Below are 23,655 nucleotides of genomic sequence, written 5' to 3'. Positions count from 1 at the left end.
AACATTTGGTGTCATTCTTGTTGATTTTAGCATTCTAGTGGGTAATAGTATTTTGCGGTGTTTCCTGATTTGCATTTCTGGGATTATTGGTGAGGCTGTGCATCTTTTAGTGCTTGTTGGATGTTGGGATATCTTTTTTGTGAAGTGCCCTCCTAATACATGTTCTGAATGCAGTCCTTTACTCCGATGTAGGCGCTACAGATGATGTCATCCCGTGTGGGGCCTTTTCACTCTCATGTGGCTTCTTTTGATTAACAGAAGTTGGTATTTTTTTTTTTACAAAGTCCAATTTACCTTTTTTTCTCCCTTAAGAGAGAAAGGATGGTGATGCAGTTTGAGGCGGTATGTAGTTAGGAGTGGGGGAAATGGAGAACTCCTTATCAACTTTGTAGTTTCAGTCAAGCAAGATGAATAAGCTCTGGAGGTGTGCTGTGCTGCATGACGTTGTGCCTGTGGTCAACAATAGTGTAGCTTACACTTCAGCATTTAAGAGGGTAAATCTCACGTTAAGCGTTCTTAACCACAATAAAATAATAAAAAGGTAGAGATGTGTGTAGTGAGTGGTCGTCTGTTGAATGGAAACACAGGAGAGGAATGTTTTAAGAAAATAACTAGTCAGGGGCGCCTGGGTGGCTCGGTCCGTTAAGCGTCCGACTTCGGCTCAGGTCATGATCTCACGGTCTGTGAGTTCGAGCCCCGCGTCGGGCTCTGTGCTGACAGCTCAGAGCCTGGAGCCTGTTTCAGATTCTGTGTCTCCCTCTCTCTGACCCTCCCCTGTTCATGCTCTGTCTCTCTCTGTCTCAAAAATAAATAACCGTTAAAAAAAAAAAAAAGAAAATAACTAGTCAGTATTGGAATAATGGGGTCAGAAAGTATGCCCACAGTTAACTGGGTCAGTTTGCTCAGTGTCGTGTAGATATGAACAAAACAACAGCAAGACCTTGAGAGGTATGTGTGTAGGGTGGCTATGTGTGTTTCCTCTCTTTTAAAAATATGTTGTTATTGGATTTTTGTTTAATTGTGAAGCTAATAGAAATTTTACAGTAAGTTGAGAAAAAATGCATATAACTTTATATTATTTTTACTTCCAAACATTTTCCTCCAAAAGTTACCAGTGCTGTCAGTTAGGGTATAATCATCCGTACTTATTTCTGTATGCATACAAATACATAGGATTTTTTCCCTACTCTTTATAGATAGAAGATCATGCTTGCACTTTTGCTTAAAAATAGCAGACAGAGTTCTATAATTCGGGTGTGTGTGTGTGTGAATATATAGATAGATAGATAGATAGATAAATATATAGTTAAATATTTAATATTTAGAATTTATAAATTATTATAACTTTTTGTGTGTGGCCACATTAAGCAGTGCTATAATAAATCATTTATTAGTGCATTTGTTTTTCTATGATAGAGTCTCAAAAGTAGAATTTCTATTGAAGTCCAAGAGTATGTAAAATTTTAAATTGTCACGGACACTATAAAAACTGCTTTCCAAAATGATGCTGGCTGCCAGTGTGTATTTTCCTGTATACTTTGCTGGTATTAGTTATCAGAGTTTTAAATTTCAGCCGAACTTGGGGCGCCTGGGTGGCTCAGTCAGTTGAGCATCCTACTTCAGCTCAGGTCAGGATCTCATGGCTCATGAGTTCGAGCCCTGCATCAGGCTCTGCACTGATAGCTCAGAGCCTGGAACCTCTTTCAGATTCTGTGTCTCCCCCTCTCTCTCTCTGCTCCCACTCTGTCTGTCTCTCTCAAAAATAAACAAACGTTAAAAAAATTGAATGCAACCGAACTGAAGAGTGAAAAATACCTTGTTTTAATTCACACCTCCCTGACTGCTAGTGATGTGCTGCCTCATTTTGTTTCAACTTGATTATTTCCATCTTTTCTGTGATTGCTTATGCATACCTCTCGTATATTGTTTCTTATTTATTATTTTGTAGAGTAACTCTTACATACTGATCTATAGAGTTTTTATATAATCAGATCTGTCAGTATTTTCCTTAATGGCTTCTAGTTTCTTGAATTGCTTAAGAAGGTTTCTCTACCAGGGCGCCTGGGTGGCTCAGTTGGTTAAGTGTCTGACTCTTGGTTTCAGCTCAGGTCATGATCTCACTGGTCAGTTTGTGAGTCAGAGCCCTGAATCAGGCTTGCACTGTCAGTGCAGAGCCTGCTTGGGATTCTCTTTTTCCCCTTTCTCTGCGCCTCCCCCATGCGTGGGTGCACTCTCTCTTTCTCAAAATAAACTTAAAAAATTTTTTTTTCTCTATTATAGGCTATAGAAATATTCACAAATATTTTTCAAGTACTTTTATTTTTCACATAGCTATTAAATCTATGAAGAAATTATTTTTGTATATAATGGGTCTAAGTTTGTTTTCTCCATATGAATAGCCAATTAGGTCAACATGTAGCAACATATGTCAAATAAATCAGCTTGTTGCCATGTTGAAAGCTATTGATTGAAAAGAGTTTTACAAGATTGCCTCTAGCCCATATTTCATTTTTATGCAAAATAGGAAAGGAACCTCTTCCTTGAAATACCTTATTTTGATCTGCCAGAAAATTTTTAAATGGCTTCATTGAGATATATTTCATGTTCTGTACAAGTCACTGATTTAAAGTGTACAATTCAGTGGTTCTTGGTATATTCGCATAGTTATACAGCCATTACCGCCACCTGATTTTAGAAAATTTGATCTTGGTGCCCGTTAGCAGTCACTCCATCCCAGCCTTCCCTTTTTCCCCCGTCCCTAGGTAACCATTAGTCTACCTTCTGTCTCTATGGATTTGCCTTTTTTTGCACACTTCACATAATTGGGATTCTGTAATTTGTTGTCTTTTGGAACTGGCTTCCTTCACTTAGCATCAATTTTCAGGGTTCGTCTGCATCATAGGATGTACCAGCACTTCATTCTTTTTCATGGATGAATCACATTCCATTGTCTGGATAACATCGCTGTGAACATTTGTGTACACGTTTTTGTGTGGACGTATGCTTTCATTTTTCTTGGGTATATACGTAGCAGTGAACTTGCTGGCCCATGTGGTGACTCTGTTTAACCTTTTGAAGAACTGCTAGGCTGTTTCCCAAAGTGTCTGCACCCTCTCACATTCCTACTCATTTCTCCAAAGAAAATTTTTATGAAAAACAAATGGAAGATGTTTACAATATGAATGGCACTCTTTTGAAGTGACTCCTTTGTTTAATGTAAAACCACATGCATTGGCCTGAGTTCACAGCCCCTAACCCTTGTCCAAATGTAACAATTCATTTATGGGAAGATCTGATGTAACTTTTTCTTCCCTCCTGTTGCCATTTTAGAATTCTCTAGGGATAGGCATCACCATCCCGATATATTTCTTGCAACTACAGCCCCATCCCACTTTTTTTTTTTTTTTTTTTTTAAAGATTTTATTTCTAGGGGCGCCTGGGTGGCTCCGTTGGTTAAGTGTCTGACTTCAGCTCAGGTCATGATCTCCCGGTTCATGGGTTCGAGCCCTACATTGGGCTCTACTCACAGCCTGGAGCCTGCTTCAGATTCTGTGTTTCCTTGCCTCTCTGCCCCTCCTTCACTCATGCTCAGTCTCTCAAAAATGAATCAACGGTAAAAAAAAAAAAAAAAAGATATTATTTTTAAGTGATCTCTGAACCCCAACCCTGAGATCGAGTTGCGTGTTCCATCGACTGACCCAGCTAGGTGCTCCCCATCCCATCTTTTTTAAAAAACAGAGTTGAGGTTATATAATTGAGTCATTGTTAACTCTACTTCTCAGGAAGAGCTAAGCAAGGTTTGATTAGATTATCTGTGTGATAGTGAGTATGATTGTCCCCCCCAGGATTTAGCTTTGGGAATGCTTTTTGTATGTATTTTCCCCTTGTGGCTAACTATTTGTGATTTATGTCTTGTATATTACTTTCCTGGTTTGACTTTCTAGAATTAGTTTGTTGCTATAATATAGTATTTCCTTGTTCATGAGACACACTCTTTCCTCCCAGGTTAATGTTTCCAAAATTAGGAAATAACACAGTTGATTATTATATTTATTGTGGTAGTGGTTAAAAAAATTTTCTCCTGAAAATGTGGTCAATGATTCATAAATCCTTTTTAAGTCTCTGGCATCTTGAAATTTAAGAACTATATACAGTACATAAGTGTGAAAATAGCTGGATTTATTGTGATTAGTGCTTTGAAAGTTAGAAGTTATTGGTGGTTGTCACACTCTTTTAAATGAAATGTTCTGTAGTTGAGTAAAGAAAGCTTTATCCAACTCTGTAAGTGTTGTTTATGGTGTATAAATTATTTAGGAACACAGTTCAAATTTTATCTTTATGAAGATGTTCTAGCTTTTTGTGATTTCAGTGATTTATGTAATATCAGTGATTCAGTATAAAATGTCTTAAGCCATTTAGTATACTGCTTACCCTTTTACTTCTGAAGAGCAAGTTATATGGCGATACACAGTGTTTATTTTTTAAATCGTAATAACAGCATAAGATTATATGATATTTAAAGAAAATGCCAATTCTTTAATATTTTCATTTTCACTCTGTTGTCTTTTAGTCATTGTCTATATACGTAACTTAAAATACAGCAATATGTATGTTTGCTTATTCAGTCAGTAGATATTTATTGAATACCTTTTATGTTCCAGGTACTTTGCTAAGGATATTTCAGGAAATAAAGCAGTCAGGATTCTTAGTCTCATGCAACAAATGCTATAGTGGAAAATCTGGGTATTGTGCATGTAACTTACCAAAAGCACATAACTTACTAGGATGATGAGTGTTAAGAGACTTACAGATGCTACATGAGCACTTAAGATCTCCCTTGGTCTAGCAAGGAAATGACATAATCAGATTATTTTTAAATCCTATTTCTGGGGGTGCCTGGGTGGCTCAGTCGGCTGAGCATCTGACTCTTGATTTTGGCTCAGGTCATGGTCTCATGATTCACGGGATCGATCCCCATGTTGGGCTCTGCGCTGACAGTGTGGAGATTACTTAGGATTTCTCTCTCTCCCTCTCCCTGTCTCTCTGTCTGCACCTTCACCACTTGCACGTTTGCATGTATGTGCATGCTCTCTCAAAAGAAATAAAAATGTATTTTAAAAGTTTTAATTTTTTTTTGAGTGCGTATTTAGTTTTGAGACCGAGAGCATGAGCAGGGGAGGGGCAGAGAGAGAGGGAGGCACAGAATCTGAAGCAGGTCCCAGGCTCTGAGCTGTCAGCACAGAGCCCAACACCGAGCTCAAACCCACAAGCTGTGTGAGATCATGACCTGAATCAAAATCAGATGCTCAACCGAGTCACCCAGGTGCCCCAAAATAAATAAAAATTCTAAAAAAGTTATATTTCTGGACACATCTTAGAGAAGGGACAGGGGGGAACAAGGTTAAATACACAGGGAAGGTGGGAAGCTGCCCTGCTTTGTGTCAGATCTGCTGTTGTGGACGGTAGTGGACTTAGAACCGGGTGTGATCAAACATTATTTATGTGGAACTGACGAGTTTTGGTGGCAGGTTGACGTTGGGAGTAGGAGAGTGAGAGGAGTCAAGGATGACTGCCACGTTTCTGACGAGCCACTGGTGGCTCGTGCTCACTTAGCTGTGGCACTGTGCTCACTTAGCTGGGGTGGTAAGTCCTAAGAAATAGGCCGGTCATCTATAAGCATTGTAAGAGCATGAAAGCCAGGAGAAAGATACATAGCGTGCTGTAATTTTTTTTAAATCTTCTATAGTTCATTTATATCTGTTTTTTTACTGTTGAGAAACAGAACAGTGGTTACAGTCTCTAAGTGTGTTTGGCAAAGACCACAGAGAAGACATGATCGCAGATGAGACAAACTAGACTTTACTTATTTTAAGCTAATGCGGTTAATTTCAGGTAAGTGTACTTACCTGAAAAGAAAGAAAAGTTATTCTTACATTTTAGAGGGAGTTCAGATAAATTACCTTTCTTCCCAAGTTAAAAACATTTTTTTCTAAAACTCCATTATATATTTATGTAGCGTTGTCCTACTGACTCTCTCCGTAGGTGTCCCGTGCGGGCATTCGGGGCTGGCAGCTTGGCCTTTCCCCTTCAGCGTGTCCCAGACATCTGACATTTAACATTCTCATTGAACTCTTAGTCTCCTCTTTCTGTCTCATCCTGGCAAACAACTTCTGTGATGTCAGCCCCATGAGGCAGGGGTTTTGTGTTTTGTGCACTGCTGTACCCCCAGTTCTTGTCCACGATGGGCTCTCGGTAAGTATTTGTGATGGGATGTCTCAGTGGTACCACCACTTGCTTGAGTCTTCAGTTCTCGCCCTCTGTTCCTGCATCTGGTGAACAAATCAAATCAGTTGACACCCCTGCAATATGTCCCAATGCATCCATTTTTTTCTTTTTTTAATTTCCAGTGCTGCCTCTCTAATAACTGGTGTTCCAGAATCAACTTTTACTGTCTTTCTAATCTTTCTTCCACAGCAGGCGGAGAGGTTTTCTTAAAATGTAAATTTATCTTGTTACTCTCCTGCTTAGAGTTTCTTTTTGGATTCCAAATCCTTAATATAGCCCAACAAGGCTCTTTGCAAGCTATTTTCATTTAACTTTCCATTTTTGTTTTGTGCTGTCACCCCCTTGGGTGTATCTGCTGTTAATCTTTACAAATCTCAGGGATTTTTTACACATACTGTTCTCTAATTTGGGAACATACTTACCTCCACATTTTGCCTGGCTATTTCAGGCAAATAGATTGGGTTTCAGATTAGAGTTAGCTGTTTTTCTAACATTATATTCCCTGTCCCTGCAAGTTTCCTTGATAAGCTAGCTCACAAAGTTAGTACCTTCACATTCATTATAAGTTGTTATTGCATGTTTAAATAATTAGTCATTTATCTGCCCCCCCCCCCCAAATGTAAAGTTCACGAGACCTAGGACCGTATCATATTACTTACAACCATATCTACAGTGGGTGTCACAATTCCCAAAACCTATTTTGAGGTTCTCTAAATATTGAATGAAGGGATAGATTAAGATTGATGAATCCATAAAGAAAGTGGTATAATGATCACAGAGGTAGATGGAGAGCCCCTGGAATGTGTGACCATGGAAGACAAGAGGGGATTTCACACACCAAGTATATGCCAGGTGTAGCAGAGAGGGGTAGTTAGGGCAGGAACAAAAGTGGCCTTTGGGAGGCAGCATAACTTGGTATTTAAGAGGAGTCAGACAGACCTGGGTTCAACCTTTTGTTGGTTATTAACTTGTTTTTTCATCCCTGAAAAGGGAATAATAATAGTAACTACCTCATGGTGAGGCTTACACGAGATCATCTATATAACACATTAGCACAGAGCTTCTCATGTGTTAAGAGCTTGGTAAATTTTTTTATGTAACTAGTGCTGAATACACTGTAAGGACTCAATATTTGTAGTATTTAGAAACTACGTAGTTGATTTTATATTGCCTTGCTAAATAGTGTTTATCAAAGTGTGTCAATTCCCTTCCGGCTCTCATGATAGACAAGGTATCTACATAAGACAGTCTCCAAACTTAGTGGAATTGTTTTCCCTAATGGTGTAGTATCTCACAGACCAGAGCATTGTATTAACAGTGAATTTGTGTATTTTTGTCGGATCCGTTGTTTGTTACTTGGATGTGAGATTAGTATGGGGGGTGTGGGTGAGTAGGTACTGGTCACTTTATAGAGGGAATAGGGTGTGGTGGTAAAAACAAGTTTGATTAGTTCCTGTTTGGAAATTTTGTATTTGTTTTGCTTGCCTGGGTATTGTCATATTGCAGAATGTACAGCAATAGGACATTCATAAATCACTGTGAAATGTGATTTACTTTGTAAATTTATAGATATCTGACATGTTGTTAGATTATCATACTTTGTGTTGATAGAATGTTCATATCCTATTAATATAATTAGCAATCTTCTAAAAAGTTTGTTCACAACTAAAATGATCGAGGCAAGAGAGCTTCATGCTATAGATTTAGTGTTAGCTTCCCTTGAATTTGGACTAGACTGTTCTGGATGGTCTCAGTGATTTGAAGACATACTTTCAATCCCAAATTTGCATGTGATGTGAACGTTGAATTTGCCTCTTAGAGTGAAGAGGTTCTAGCAGCCTTATTAGCTCTGTGTTTCTCTACTAATACATTGTAGTGTGAACCAGAGTGTATTGTGTAACAACATGGCATCCTTGCCCCTGGATGGAGAACCTAGATTGTGTAAATACCTTTCCAAAATCTTTGCGACAGAATATCATTCACCAAGAACGCTGCTTTGAAAGTTTAAAATCAGCATTCTGTAGGGACTGGTTTTTAAGCAGTTTACATTTAGCCGATAAAAAACATTCTTTGCTGTGAACTATCTTCAGAATTTGGATTTATCTTTACTAGAAACACTTAAATTTGGTGTATAGGGTTTGCCAATCATGCTTTTCCGGGCTCACTGCCTAAGTGGATTCACAGAATATGCCCTTAGGCATGCTATTCTTTTTCTCTTTGATCAAGTGAGGGAAACAGTATTTCTCTATTCTTACATACATTTCTAGGGTAGTGATCATTGTTTTCAAGTCCTTTTTTAGCTTATTGATATTCTGCTGTTTATATAATCTGTGTCACTTGGATTCAGTTTTTCCGTTTTAAAATGAAGAGAATCATGCTCTCCAAACCCTTCTCTGGAATGTGTTAAAAATGAATTAAGTGCTGGTAAAAAACGCTTTTGAGTTGTTTGGAAGAAATACTGAAATTCTGCCTCACATTTATAAATACATATTAAGACTTCTGGAATTCTTTCATTATAAAGAACAATTATAGGGAAATTTTTAAATGTGTGTACTTGTGAGTAGTGAATATAAAAACAGTTGTGTACATTTTTGTTTTTATTCTAGAACAGATTTGGTTTCATAACTAACCAAAAACATACATAGCAAATCTGTCAGTTCACTAGTAACATGAAACCCAGGATGGGTATTAAAGATTAAGAAACAAGAAGATTTAAACGACAACAACATGGGTGCCTGGGTGGCTCAGCCAGTTAAGCATCCAGTTCTTGATTTCAGCTCAGGACGTGATCTCACGATTTGTGGGATCGAGCCCCATGTCGAGCTCTGCGCTGACAGCTCAGCGCCTGGAGCCCGCTTGGGATCTTCTGTCTCCCTCTCTCTCTGCCCCCCCCCCCCAAAATAAATAAACATTAAAAAAAAAAAAGAAGGAAGTGGGGAAAAGAACTAGAAAAGGAACAAATTAAAGCCAATGAGATACATCCTATATAAGACATGCAATTAAGTCAAATATTTATTGAACACCTCCTATATGCCAGGTTCTAGGTGTAGGACATTACATTGAACTAAACTGACAAAAATCTGTTTCCTGGTGGACTTGACATTCCCATGGAAAGATATCAACAGTAAAGAAATGCGTTGTACACCAGGCGGTGAGAAGAGTGGTGGAGAAAAAATAAAACAGGACAGAATGTCAGAAGAGGACAGTGGGTGTGTTCATAAAGGATTGTCGGGGAGCGCCTGCTCTATAAGGTGACATTTAGGCAAAGACATGAAGCAAAGTGTGCAGTTATCGTGGGAAAGAGTGTTCTAGTCAGACAGAACGATACATGCAAGGCCCTCCCAAAGGAATAGTTTGAGTTTGTTTTTGAGAAACAGAAGGAGGAGGCCTGTGTCCCTGACCCCCTTCTCAGAACTAAGTGGGAAGGTTGGTAAGAGATGGAAAAGAAGCTGAGGGGTTTATCTGGCAGAGTAAATGGGGCCTTTAGACCATTGTAAGGACTTTGGTTCCACTTGGAGTGATACGGGAAGCCCTTGGAAGGGGAGTGACGTGATCTGATTAAAAGGATCACCCTGTTGCTGAGTTGAGAAGACTGGAGAGTTACAAAGGGCTGAGGAATGGAGCCAGTTAAATGACATTTGCAACAGTCCAGGTCAGGTATCACTTGGATCTGATTGATAGCTGTCAAATTAATGAGAAATGGATTCTACATGTATTTTGAAGGTAAAAAAGACTTTGCCAACTGAATGGACATGTGGGGCATTAGCAAAAGGAATCAAAGATCATTAGGAATTTTGAGTCCACATATTTCCAGCTGGAGTTGTTTATTGAGATGAGGAAGAGTGGGAAGGACAGATGGAGGGGGAGTGAGGGTGAAGGTAAATTGATTTTAGACACCTGAGCTTGCAGCACCCGTTAGACATGCAGGCAATGTGTCAGGTAGGCATTTAGATACAGGAGTCTGGAGTTTGAGGCAGTCTTCTCAGCTGGCCTCTCTCTGGGGATAGAAATTTGTGAATTGGGGCACCTGGGTGGCTCGGTTGCTTAAGTGTCCGACTCTTGATTTTGGCTCAGGTCATGATCGTAAAGTTCCTGGTTTTGAGCCTCCCCCACTGTCAGCGTGGAGCCTGCTTGGCTCCTCTCTCTCTCTAAGAAATAAAAACTTAAAAAAAAAAAAAAGATCCATTAATCAATAGTGTTAGATATATTTTAAAACCAAAAGATTAGATTTGCTCATTTAGCAGGTGGGTGTAGCTAGAGAAGGGAAGAGTATGCCCTGGGATGCTCCAGTGTTTAAGGTTCAGGGAGAAAAGAAAAAACTGACAAAGGAGACTGAGGTTGAATCCAGAGAGGGGTCCCAAAAGTCACCTTCTGTTGCTAAGTCCAGTAGAGGACGAGGGTCCTAAGTACACCCGATGGGTGTACTTCACGTGGAGCACAGTGGTGACCCTGACCAGCGTTTTCTGTGGAGAGGTAGTGGTGAAAGTGTGATCAGGGCACTGCAGAGAAAAGTGGAGGATCTGGAGGTGGGGAGTCTGGACTGCCCTTTGAAAAAGTTGTAAGGGGGAACAGAGACATGGGAAGCTGGTAGAGGATACGGGGTCGAGAGCAGATATCTTAGATGAGAAATACTGTAGTATGTTTTCATGCTGATGGGCACCGGCCAGAGGAGGAGTGTGGGGTGCAGATGATGCAAGGGGAAAGAGGATAGTTGCCTGAATAATGCTCTTGAGAAGGCAGCGAGAGTGGGATTTTGTGCTCAAGTGGAGGGGTTGGCAGTGCATTATGATAGGAGGGAAGGCAGACTTTGTGGGAGCAGACACAGGAGGTGCGAAGGTGTGCAGTCTGGGGGGACCTCGTACAGTTTTCCTCTGATTGTTCCACTGCCACCATCAGAGTGGAGGCACAGTCCGTGAGGGTGGAGAGGACTTGAAGACGCTGTGTGGGAGATGCTGGGTTTGGGAAGCAGGTTTGCTACACCGAGGGTCCAGTTGAGCTTGGTGCTTAGGAGTGTAAAGTGAGGTCAGTGAGCATGATTGTTTTCCTTACACCAGCTTGGACGGCACAGAGACAGAAGAGGTTAAGATGTGATTTTGAAGCTGTTGCTCATGCTGGATATTGTAGGAAGCGTATAGAAATCCACCTCTGTGGAACACATATAATAAACATATAAGAACAAACTCATATATAGGATTGTTGATACAACACAAGATGAATTCCTATAAAAAAGAAAAGGGGAAGCATTTTCTCCATACCAGACATGATGTTAGAAGCTATAGGGGCCTTAAAATTCATTCATCCGTTCACCTATTTATTGGGTACTGAAATATGTGCTATACATTGTGCCAAGTGCTGGGGATATAGTGGGGAACAAGCCAGAAGGGGTCCCTGCCCTCATAAAGCTTACGCCGTTGCTCTAGCCTATTCGAGGGTGGAGTTGACAAATGTTCAGCAAGAAAAAAAAAAAAAAGCCAGTTATTCAAAGTATGATCCCATACTGATAATAGGTATTCAGGGAAGGATCAGGTCAGTGCAGGCTTAAATGTAGGTGTGAGAACATAAGTCCACAAACCATCACCCAAAAGTTTGTTTTTTGCTTTGAGTAAGGTATTGTAGATTGGCTTACTTCCACTGTGATGTTTAGAGTGGTGCTCCTTAATCAGGCACATTAATACTTCCGCACTGAAATGTATGACGATTCACAAAAGTTGCGGTGATTAAGGCCAAAGTGGATCCAGATCAGGTCTGATCAGGTTTTGTCACTAGTGAGTTTATGAATAAGCTTGTGGTCCTCAGAGTTAAATTCCAGGCTTGTGAACCATCGTGGAAAAGATAGGACTTTGTACTTCTAGAGGGAAAGCAAGCACAGGGCACAGAAACAGAAATGACCATGACTTGTTAGGGACAGTAAGGAAAACTGAGTGGACTAAAGCACTGGGATAAGCAGGTTTGAATAGTGAGAGCCCGATTATGAAAGGTCTCAAGCTCTTGTGAAGTGTTAATCTTTGAGGTGGTAGACTGCAAGAAGTGTCCGAGGGAGCTGATTGGAAGGTTCCCCTTGCAGCCACTTTTGTGAATGAATAGAGTGGGAACAAACTGAAGACGTCAGTCAGTTGGCCAGTATTTGCTGAGTGCTGAACATGTTGTGCTCCTGCTGTTACTAGCAGTGATTAATTGCTGGCACCTTCTTTTGAACCCTTGCTGTGTTCTCAGGCACTGGGCTGTGCATTTGACTTGCATTTCTGGTAGGAGTTGTGAAATTGTTCTCTGATCTTCATCCTTGAGAATCTTACAATCTTGTTGGAAAGAAAAGTCTTAAGCACCTAGTTTAAACTGTGAAATATTCTACTTTATCAATGGAATGTTCTAATGAATAGGGTGTTCTCTTTTTCAGATACTTGTTCTGGATCTTGAGTTGGCTACGTGCATATATATAGTCTGTCAATCCTCAAAAGTAGTGAATTGTTTTGGCTTTGTATTCATTAGCCTTCTGGGTTAGATGGTAATCTGGTTCCCTGAGGCTCACTATTTCTGAGAAGGGGGTTGCCCTGGGTAGACTATTCAGATTCTCAGGTAAGGTGTACATCTGTTGTAAAATAATAATTTGGCATGCCGATTTAAACATTTTATGCATCTGGAAAAAATATTTTATGGGTTTGGGGAATTAAGGCATGCCACCTGACTGTTTGCTAACGGGAAAACTTGTAAAATTAAGTATCTGGTTTTCAAAGTTTTTATAACAATTGTTATAAATCATTTGTATCATTGTTTAATGTTTGTCTTTGTCACTAGAGTATAAGGCTTGTAAATTTAGGAGCTGGATCTGTTCTCCTGAGCACTGTATTTCCAGGTTATTGCACAATGCCTGGCACATGATAGGAGCTCAGAAATATTTTGAATGAATGAATGAGTGAATGAATTCAGAGCTGAATTGTACACCAGCAGCAAAGATAATTCCAACCTAAGAGTCCTGACGCTTTGCAAAGCCTAAAACCTTACAAAAGGTTGGAGCACTCAGACCACGACGTGTAGCACAATAGCTTGTATGTGATACCTGTGGAATAATAAGCTTATTCTAAAATTTTAAATTTATAAATCAATTTACATGTATTTGGTACTGCATTTTGGTTAGTCTTAATTGTGATTTGGGCTTCTTCCTGACCTCCTCGTCCCTCCTCCCCTTTTACCCATTTTTCACGTTAATTGATAGTTGCCTCTATTCTGATGAATTTTTGTTGTGGTCTGTCCTGCAGAGAAAGAGATGCTGGTTGCAAGTTTTGGAGATCCCTGTTTTTTATGGAACACAGTTCTGTAAACTTTTCATAAGCTTCCTTGGCAATAACATACACTTGTGATGGACCCTAGAAATACTGCTATGTTAGGATTGGGTTCTGACTCCGAAGGATTTTCAAGGAAGAGTCCCTCTGCCGTCGGTACTGGCACAGCGGTCAGCAAGAGAGAAGGAGAGCTAGAGAACAACGCGAAAGAGGAAGAGGACCTTCGCAAGTGGAATCGGGAACGAAACAGTGAAGCAGGGAAAGAGGATGGTTTGACTGATGCACAGCAACAGTTTTCAGTGAAAGAAACAAACTTTTCAGAGGGAAACGTGAAATTGAAAATTGGCCTTCAGGCTAAGAGAACTAAAAAACCTCCAAAGAACTTGGAGAACTATGTGTGTCGACCTGCCATAAGAACAACCATCAAGCACCCAAGGAAAGCACTTAAAAGCGGGAGGATGACTGACGCGAAGAACGAGCCCTGTCCTCCAAAACGGGTGAGTACCGCTCCCAGCCATCCGTGGTCTGCGACAAGACCTGGATTCCTCCACCCTTCACACACGTATCACAGGAAGTTTGGTTTTCATCTCTGTTGCTATTACCAAATAGTCTGTTGTGCTTGACTAAAATAGGCTGCGAGACTTGTTAGGGGTGTGGATGATAGTGTGACTGTTTGTATTTGTAGGGCAAATGTTGTGAATTGGGCGCACCCATACCGTTACTCCTGCAGGGCTTAGTGGAAAGTGTATTGGGTTTGCATGTAGGAAACCTAGATTTGAATCTTGCCTTCCTGTTTTTCTAACAGTGCGACTATAGACAGATTAACAGGGAAGGAATCGAGGTTCAGTGCTGTTAAATGATTCCAATACTACCTACCTATATGCCCACGTGCATATTTAAATGTTATGCATACGTAAGTAAAACAATAGATCTAGGTAGAAAGAATTGGTTTAAGATTTTGGAATAATCCTGGCTGTGTGAAATAACTTGATTTTCACTGTTAATTTCTTAACATCAAATTCACGTGCTTCCTACATGTTACCAGAAGCCATAATGATTCAGGCTTTTTGTTCTTCTCCGAATTGCTATGGCATCCAGAAGTTTTTAATAGTTGCTATGTCGTCTTCAAAGATCACAGACACCTAAGGTAGCTTGGGATATTTTGTTGATAAAATCAACTGTGAATGAGTTAAGATTATAAGCCAGGAAAAAAAAGGGGTATTGTACCAATTCTTGAAAAAAAATGAACCGGATGAATCTTAGCTAAGTTGATTAACCTATCCTGAGCCTTATTTTTCTCATCTCTGAAATGAAGATATTATCTGTTCCTTCTGACCTCAAGGATTTTCATAAGGTTGATTGAAAAAGATTTTTATCTAGACCTTTTTATTTGAAACAGTGTTAGAGTTTATCTGGTGCAGCTGACTTGTAAAAGTCTCCGGGATGATTGTCTTGAGTAACCTTTCTATAGTTTGTTTTGTTTTGTTTAACAGTACGTGCTAATGATGAGGTTTTGTACTGAGGTGACTTCACCCACAGTATGTGTTTACTCTCAACATACGGGTAGTTTATATCCACATATCTTATTTGTAGTAGAATATAGTCTGTGGTTTCTGAGGGAAGGTAGCAGAGCTGCTAGTGAAGGGTAGGTGTTTATTTTTCCAGCAGTTACCTGAGCATAGGATGTTGAGTATATTCGTGACCTCTGAATTAGTTCTTCAGAAGTAGTGGAAGCAGCATGGGTTATGAACTCAGAACCTAATTTTAATCCTGGCTTAAAAACTATACACAGGCAGTTGGCTTTCTCTTACTCAGCCTTGGTCTTCTCAATTATAATGTGGGGTTATGAATGCCTAGCTTAAATGATTATATAAAGAATTGAATTTCTATAAAGAATCTAGCATGTGGTAGTTCTTGGGAATATTCTCTTTTCCTTTTTATCGCCTAATGTAGGAGTTCACAACCCTCGATCCCTGGGAGGGTGTGTTGGGTGTGTGTCACTGCCCTCACAACGCGACAGTCTGTGCAGAATTTTGTGTGTGTCTGGGTGCATTTTTGCGTAGCTCTTGCCAGCTTCGTAGACCGTTCGTGACTCTGAAAAGATGAGGCATCCTTGGCCAAGGAGGGAATGGACTTTTATGAGATCTTTGGTAGTCTTAAGAAAGCTTGAGGGCTGTGCTTTATTTATTTTTAAAGCAAGGCTTTACCAAACACAACCAAAACATTTACCCCTTGATTCTTCAAAATCAAAAGTCGTTGAGCTTTTGTCAGTGCTGCTTATAAGGCAAATATCAGGCCTTACATTTCTAGTAAAAACAAATATAGATCATGTATCTTATCTCTTAAAAGAATTTCATCAGTGTTCAGAGAGCAAAAACAAGACCCTGAGAAAAAATAAGTTACTTGCTGTCATGATTAGTCCTGAATGGTTGTTAACTGTTTATGTAATTTTGTAACTGTTCATGTCATTTTTAGAAGCAAAACCCAAGTTCGGTTCCATGAGTGAAATTTTCCCTTTTCTTGAATGTGTGACATATTGTTAAATTTCTGGTAGTTTACTCATGGACTCTGTTATTTAGAGGGATTCAAATATGTCACTTAGTTTTTAAAAATTTCAATTCCCTGTTTAGGAACTGGCACATTAATAACTGGGGTTTGAAGTTTAGTTCATTCTTTTGAGAAAATATTAGAGGATGATGCTGTAATGCCTTTTATTTAAAGTTTAGTGCAGACCGCAAGGGTCCTAATTTTGTTTTTATTTAATGTATTTTTAACGTATTTATTCAATAGAGTTTTTTAATTTAATACATATTTTTAAGGCATAATTGACATATCGCGCTGTGGACTTGGTTTGTTTTTAATTAATTCTGAGACTTACCTTCTGTATTCCGTTTTGGCCAAACTGAGCAATTTCATTCTGCCACTGCTACTACGAATTCAGAGTTGGCAGGAATCTAGGAGAATCAAGCACTCTGGTACATGGCTGGTGGAAATTGGTACAGCACGTTTTGAATTGTGCTGCTTTTTTGTTGCTGAGTTTTCAGGGTTCTTTATGCATTCTGCAATTAAGACTGGGGAATATTGACTCCCATTCATTCTGTGGGCTGTCTTGTCACTCTTGACAGTGTCCTATGACACACAAACGTTTTCAGTTTTGATGAACTCTAGTTTGTCTGTGTTTTCTTTTATTGCCTGTGCTTTTGGTGTCCTTTCCAAGAAATTGTTGTCAAGTCCAGTGTATTGAAGATCTTCCTCTGTCTTTTTCAGGGTTTTATCATTTTAGCTTCTGTGTTTAAGTCTGAGAGATTTTCACGTATCCTCCTCACCCTGAACTTGCTCTCTGAATTCAGAAACTAATTAAGATAGCGAGGGGTATTTTGGTCATGGGAAGCTGGATAAAAAATGTCCTGTGTAAGAGTGTGGATATTGGACCAGCAATCTGGGCCATCTGGTGACTCCTCCCCTCCCCCCCCCCCAATACTATCTGTGATAACTGATTAAGCAGAATAACCATTTCTCAACCAAAATGAAGAAAACTGATCTATATATTGAATGTATTTTCAGGTTTACATTTACACTTGGAAAATAATACCACAATAACAACTAGTTGTTTTGGGGGGTGCCTGGGTGGCTCAGTGGTTAAGCATCCGACTCTTGATTTCAGCTCAGGTCATGATCTCACAGTTTGTGGGATCGAGCCCTATATCAGGATCTGCACTGACAGCACTGAGCCTACTTGGGATTCTCTCCCTCTCTCTGCCCCTCCCCCACTCACTCTCAAAATAAATAAACTTAAAAAAAAGAAAAAAGAAATAGTTGTTTTGGTACCAAAATTGGTATAAAGAATCTTCAGGGAAATAAATCCCAACATCAGTGTCTTTGGTTTCTCCCACATAATATATTATGTGTATACAAGCAAATACATGTCTCTCCCCCTTCCCCCCCCCCCAATAAAAAATAAATAGTGGCATACCACATACTGTTCCCTGTCATGCTTTTTTCCACTTAGTATATTCTGGAGTTACGTGTACTTAGATCTGGTCTGATTTTCCATTTTTGTATCATTGATGTTTCTGTTTATCTGCCATTGTGATAGTTTTAATTATTATGTTTGATATCTGGTAGGGCTACTTCTTCATTACTCTTGTTTTAGAGTGCTCCTTGCACGCTTGCCTGTTGACTTATAAACTTAATGTGATTTTGGGAAAAGCAGATTTTTTTCCTAGAATTCATCTGGTTAATTATAAAATTTATATTTTGTTCATCTTTCTCTGTGGTTGAACTTGGAACCTAATTGGAAGATGATTTCCTTGAGAAGCTCTGAATTTGCTTTGCCAGGAATTCAGGTGTGTTCCTAATACCTTTCCTGCGGTCCCTACTTTGCCTTGAGGCCACGGCTTGGTGCATTTACCCTCTGAGCAACCATGCCTATTATGGTCAGCCTCATTTTTTCTTCTCATTTGGTATTCTTGGAGATTTTTCTTATGTTCTATGAGGCCAACAGCGCAACAAGCATTACATTTTGTGCTGGGTTAATTTACTTTGTTGCAATAGAAGATATCTTCTATTTAGCCTACCTAGAGGATAGAGTGGAGATCACCTGATTATTTTATAAGTATGTTTGTTATTAATTTTGTAGATTTCCCAGTCTCGTTTTCTTTAGTGGAAAGAGAAATATCCTTTTCAATCTCCTGTAAAAATTTGGGTTTTGTTGTCTTGCAGCTTCTTGTGGTGTCTGTGTCATTTCGTAAGTTGTCAGAATTCATTCTTCTATAGCAGTGTTTAAGAAAGTGAGAAGAGAGGCAGAAGTCATAATATTTACTTAAATTTATTACACACTAACTTAAAAGGAGAAGAGGTAATGGCACAATCCTTTCTAGCATTTAAACAAAATTCCGGGGGCAGCTGGGTGGCTCAGTCGGTTGAGCAACCTACTCTTGAATTCAGTTCAGGTCATGATCTCACAGTTCATGGGATCGAGCCCCATGTCCGGCTCTTTGCTGACAGTGTGGAACCTGCTTGGGAGTCTCTCTCTCCCTTTGCCCCTCTTCCCTTCTCGTGCTGTCTCTCTCTCAAAATAAATAAATAAACATTAAAAAAATGAAGTTCCAGTTTTGGAGTCGTGCAGTATAGCTACTTATATAGGATTTTAATTCACTAGGAGACTAGGCCGAAAGACAAATGAAAAATGCTTTTCTGACAAATGAAAAATAACCAAAATATGTTTCCTGGAACAGGTGATTAAAACTGAGACTTGTTTGAGCTTAAAAGGATTGGGGATATATAAAACCACTATATATTGATTACAGATTAGGTCACATAGCATTAAACTTTAGTGCTATGTTGACTGACATTGTGTCAGTGAATAGCATATTTGATGTCATTTTAGCCTAGTTGAGTGTTTTTTTGTTTTTTTTTTTTTAATTTTTTAATGTTTATTTGGGGGGTTGGGAGGGCAGAGAGAGAGGGAGACACAGAATCGGAAGCAGGCTCCAGGCTCCGAGCTGTCAGCACACAGCCTGACGCAGGGCTTGAACTCACAAACCGCGAGATCATGACCTGAGCTGAAGTCGGACGTTAAACTGACTGACCACCCAGGCGCCCCCTAGTTGAGTGGATTTAATGAGCTCAATGGATGATAAATAAAATTTACAGTGCTAATTATAATTGCCCCTCCAAAAGATAGTTTTCTGTTTAGAAAAGAAATGCCTGTGCCAACTTACTAGATTCTTTCAGAAACAGTTCATTGAAGATACAATTTTGAATTTCAGTGAAGTGATTTTTATGGAGAGCTATTAAAACCCACATGAATCCAAGTATTCTAATTAAGTCCTTTTGGTCTGAGATTTTATTAAATTACAGACATAATAGATTAATGTTTCTTTAATAAGAACATGTACAGATAATAATAATAGTATCTCATTTCTTGCTTAGTGTAGCTAATTTGTCTAGCAGTTTTTAAATTGCTGCATACAAATCCCAAATGTTTTGAAATGGAATGTTGAGGAAAAACGTTTGAAATTACTTAGCCTTTGGTTTTTCTTTCCTTGTCATTTCTGCTAAATAGCAATAGTCTGTTGGGCTTTCTACAGACTAGTTCCTTTAAATTTTGCTCTGTGTTAGATCAGCCTGGTTTTATTTATTTTGTCAAGTTTATTTACTTATTTTGAGAGAGAGTGCATGCACAAGCAGGGGGAGGGATAGAGAGAGAATGAAGCAGAGAATCCCAAGCAGGCTCCACGATGTCAGCGCGTCAGCATGGAGCCCGATGCAGGGCTCAGTCTCACAAACTCTGAGATCATGACCTGAGCCCAAACCAAGAGTCAAACGCTTAACTGACTGAGCCACCCGGGCGCCCCTAGACCAGCCTGGTTTTAGGTAAAATGTGTATATTTTTTAATTGAGATATAATTCAAATACCATGACATGCCCTCTTTTAAAATATACAGTTGAGTGGTTTGTGGTGTATTAGCCACATACAAAGATGTGCAGTCATCAACACTGTCTAATCTCAGAATATCTTCATTACCCTAAATGTGTATTTTTATTGTGTCTATTACACTTTAGATAACTGAGCAAGGGAGTAATATCTTACTTTCCTTACTTATATGTATTCTAATTATTTATATTACTAATATGTATACTTTTCAGAAAAAAGGATCAAGTTTTGTATCCTTCAATTTTGAACAGAATCTCCAGTCTGGCATCAGAGTATTCTTTGATTTATTTGCTTCTCCACAAATAAATTGAGTTGCCTATCCTGTGTGGTAAACAAGTTATTATGATGTCGCGTGAGAACTTCCATAATAAAAATACACACAGTATTCAATTCACAGAATCCTTGAGACGAGGTGGGAGCAGCAGACTATGCAGGGAAGCTTTACAGAGGAGTTCATGTTCAGAAGTAGGTGTTGGCATCTTTGTTAGAATTTGCTAGAAAGAGAAGGGCTTTGAGGTCAAAGTAAATAATAAAGGGCAGAGACCTAGTTAGCATGTCTCACAGATCTTTGTTGTGACGTAGGACAAGAATTTGGCAGTCCGGTAGTATAGGTGAGTATTCAGAAAACAGTGGAGGACAAGTGGGGTACTTAGGTAGTCAGCTTTTTTTGTGTCGCACTCAAAAACTTGGGGAAACTACATTTTTTGCCTACATTTAAGAAATCTCGAAGAGCATTAAGAAGTCTCGAGAAGCTGGTAGCAGTCAGTTAAGCATCTGACTCTTGATTTTGGCTCAAGTTACGGTCTCATGGTTTGTGGGTTTGAGCCCTGTGTCGGGCCCTGGGGTGAGTGTGGAGCCCGCTTGGGATTCTCTCTGCCCCCTCCCCTGCCCTCTCTCTCTAAAGAATTAAAATTTAAAAAAGAAAGAAAGAAAGAAGGAAATCTTGGGTTGAAGTTTCTTCTATGTTCTGACTTACAAAGTATTTAAATTTTGTAACCACATACCATTGCTTCTAATATAAAATTTTAAACCAAAAATTGCATGACCATACCCATTTGTTCTTAAGGATTTTTTCTGTTTTTTATTTTATTTTATTTTTTTTTCAAAAAAATTTTTTTTTCAACATTTATTTATTTTTGGGACAGAGAGAGACAGAGCATGAGCGGGGGAGGGGCAGAGAGAGAGGGAGACACAGAATCAGAAACAGGCTCCAGGCTCTGAGCCATCAGCCCAGAGCCCGACACGGGGCTCGAACTCACGGACCGCGAGGTCGTGACCTGAGCTGAAGTCGGACGCCCAACCGACTGCGCCACCCAGGCGCCCCCAGGATTTTTTCTGTTTTTAAAGTGACATTTTAACGTTTTGTGGTTGTACTTTATATTACTGTTCTTCTGGGGCGCCTGGGTGGCTCAGTTGGTTAAGCGCCTGACTTCGGCTCAGGTCATGATCTCGCGGTCCATGAGTTCGAGCCCCACGTCCAGCTCTGTGCTGACAGCTCAGAGCCTGGAGCCTGTTTCAGATTCTGTGTCTCCCTCTCTCTCTGACCCTCCCCCATTCGTGCTCTGTCTCTCTCGGTCTCAAAAATAAATAAACGTTAAAAAAATTTTTTATATTACTGTTCTTCTTAGGAAGAGGAAATATTTTAAAGTTAAAATTGCTTTTTTGGAAAGTTTTTCTATTTGAGAAATTTGGGATTATTTGTCATTATAGTAAGTAGGGTAGCTGTAACGTTATACCTTACTGAAGATATACCTGAGTTTTATTTTCCAGATCTATTAATAGAGAACTACCTTGGTCTTCATGCAGGAGTGAAAAGTCCAGCAGGAATAATAACATTGGGGCAGATTGGTGCACCTTCATGAGCACACAGAACTGCGACAGCAGGTGGCAGTAGAGATCAGGTTTAAGCATGAGTTGCAAAGATTTAACTATCAAAGGGGGAAGGGAAGTAAGGTGTATTGGGGGTTCAGGAAACAGCTGGCTATTGGCCTGTTTAAAGATGTTTGTTTAAAACCAACTACTTTAGGGGCACCTGGGTGGCTCAGTCGGGTAAGTGTCAGACTCTTGATTTTTGGCTCAGGTCATGATCTCACAGTTCATGAGTTCAAGCCCCACATCGGGTTCGGCACTGACAGTGCAGACCCTGCTTTGGATTCTCTCTCTCTCCCTCTCTCTCTGTTCCTCCCCCACTCAGCGTGTGTCCTCTCTCTCAAAATAAATAAATGAACTTAAAAAAAATTACTTCATAATAGAATTCTTCACAGAATAAGAGTTCTCTTTCCAGAAGAAAGAGAAACTTGACGTCAAATATCCCCCCTCTCCCCTCACAACTAAAAGGTGGGAAAATATGAGGGCATTCTCTGAGATCTATATAATAACTTCTGCCTTTTTGTTATAAATGAGTATCACTTTGTACCAGCAAGTACCTAATGTCAGGGGTTAAGAAAAGTGGATATGATTGGGTGAAGACTCCCAAGGAAGAGAGTGGGTGGGTGGTAGTTTGTGTATTCACTGTGACTTCCTTAGATCCCCTTAATATAGATACGGGCCTTCAAGCCAGATTTGTGGTGTTCCTAAGGCTTTAGTTCATTCAAAGTCTGTTACCTAGATTGAGATTATACAGATTCGCAAAAGAAGATAATACTGTCAACAAAGATTTCAGAAATGACAATATTGGTAAAGTGAAATAGTAACCACTACTCACTCATGTAAAACAAAATAAGTTCTGTACTATTAAATTTGGTCTTTTTCTATTCTTTTTTTTTTAACAGCCAAAATATACTATGTATACTTCACCATCATTTTTGGAAAGCATCTCAAAGTCAAGTAGACAAGTTTGCAATACAAAGTTCCGGCTACCGTTTTAGGAGGTGTGCAAAGGCATTTTGATACAAATGCACAGATGGTAGTTATATACACCAGAATATTTTAGCTATTTGTAGCCAAGCTCCATAGAATTAGTAACATCTCAATATACGTGAGAGCAGAAAGATGACCCTAACAATGACAGGATTCGGTTGTAACTTTTCACAGTAAAAGCAGTGACACAAGACAGAACCTCCTTCTGCACCCCGCCTTTTTATCTTATTGGCAAAATTGCTGAGTGATTATCCTGTAGTTCCTTATCCAGTCCTTCATTGCCTGAGTAGGGTTACAGGAGACTGCTGACCCTGAAGACAGACAGAGGCTGAAAACGAGGAGCCAAAGGCAAAAGGGAGATTGGTTAACTTTTTCTAAGCTGCTTGTTACTGTGACTGCTGAGAATTGTAGGCAACTGGAGACTCTCCTAAGCATACCTGGCAACATTTTTCTGCTAGTTTCAGTCTCAAGAGGTAAATTATGTAAGATAAGAATGAAAAATTAGAAAAATAAATTTGTCATCAAGTTGCTAAATAGAAAAAGAAGTTTTAGTATGCAGTAGAGAAAGGAGGGAGGATGAGGGGGTGGAAAGCTCCCACTCACATGTCACCCAGTTCTATGAAACGTCCCCTGAACTCCAGCCTCTTTGCTTCCATTGCGTGTGTGTGTGTGTGTGTGTGTGTGTACATATACATATATACATATATAATGTATATGTATATATGTATATGTGTATATGTATATATATGTATATATGTATGTATGTTTTAACTTGTGTCACATTGTAGTGGAATT

General features: G+C 39.4%; 1 protein-coding gene across 8 annotated transcripts in view; it reads left to right on the top strand.

Annotated features, from left to right (window-relative positions):
- The window catches only part of ASH1L (ASH1 like histone lysine methyltransferase), a 194,086-nt gene that overhangs the window by 15,298 nt on the left and 155,133 nt on the right, over nt 1–23,655 (top strand). For all 8 annotated transcript variants that reach the window (XM_027048252.2, XM_053208764.1, XM_027048257.2 and 5 more), the window contains exon 2: nt 13,539–14,059. In XM_027048252.2, coding sequence (XP_026904053.1) covers nt 13,640–14,059 — 420 coding nt within the window. In that variant the 5' untranslated portion in view covers nt 13,539–13,639. The remainder of the gene's footprint in view (nt 1–13,538; nt 14,060–23,655) is intronic.

The sequence above is a fragment of the Acinonyx jubatus genome, chromosome E4 (genome assembly GCF_027475565.1).
Source record: "Acinonyx jubatus isolate Ajub_Pintada_27869175 chromosome E4, VMU_Ajub_asm_v1.0, whole genome shotgun sequence".
In the NCBI taxonomy this organism is placed as follows: domain Eukaryota; kingdom Metazoa; phylum Chordata; class Mammalia; order Carnivora; family Felidae; genus Acinonyx; species Acinonyx jubatus.
The sequence above is the reverse complement of the archived record's forward strand: the minus strand, read 5'-3'. Positions and strand labels throughout refer to the sequence as shown.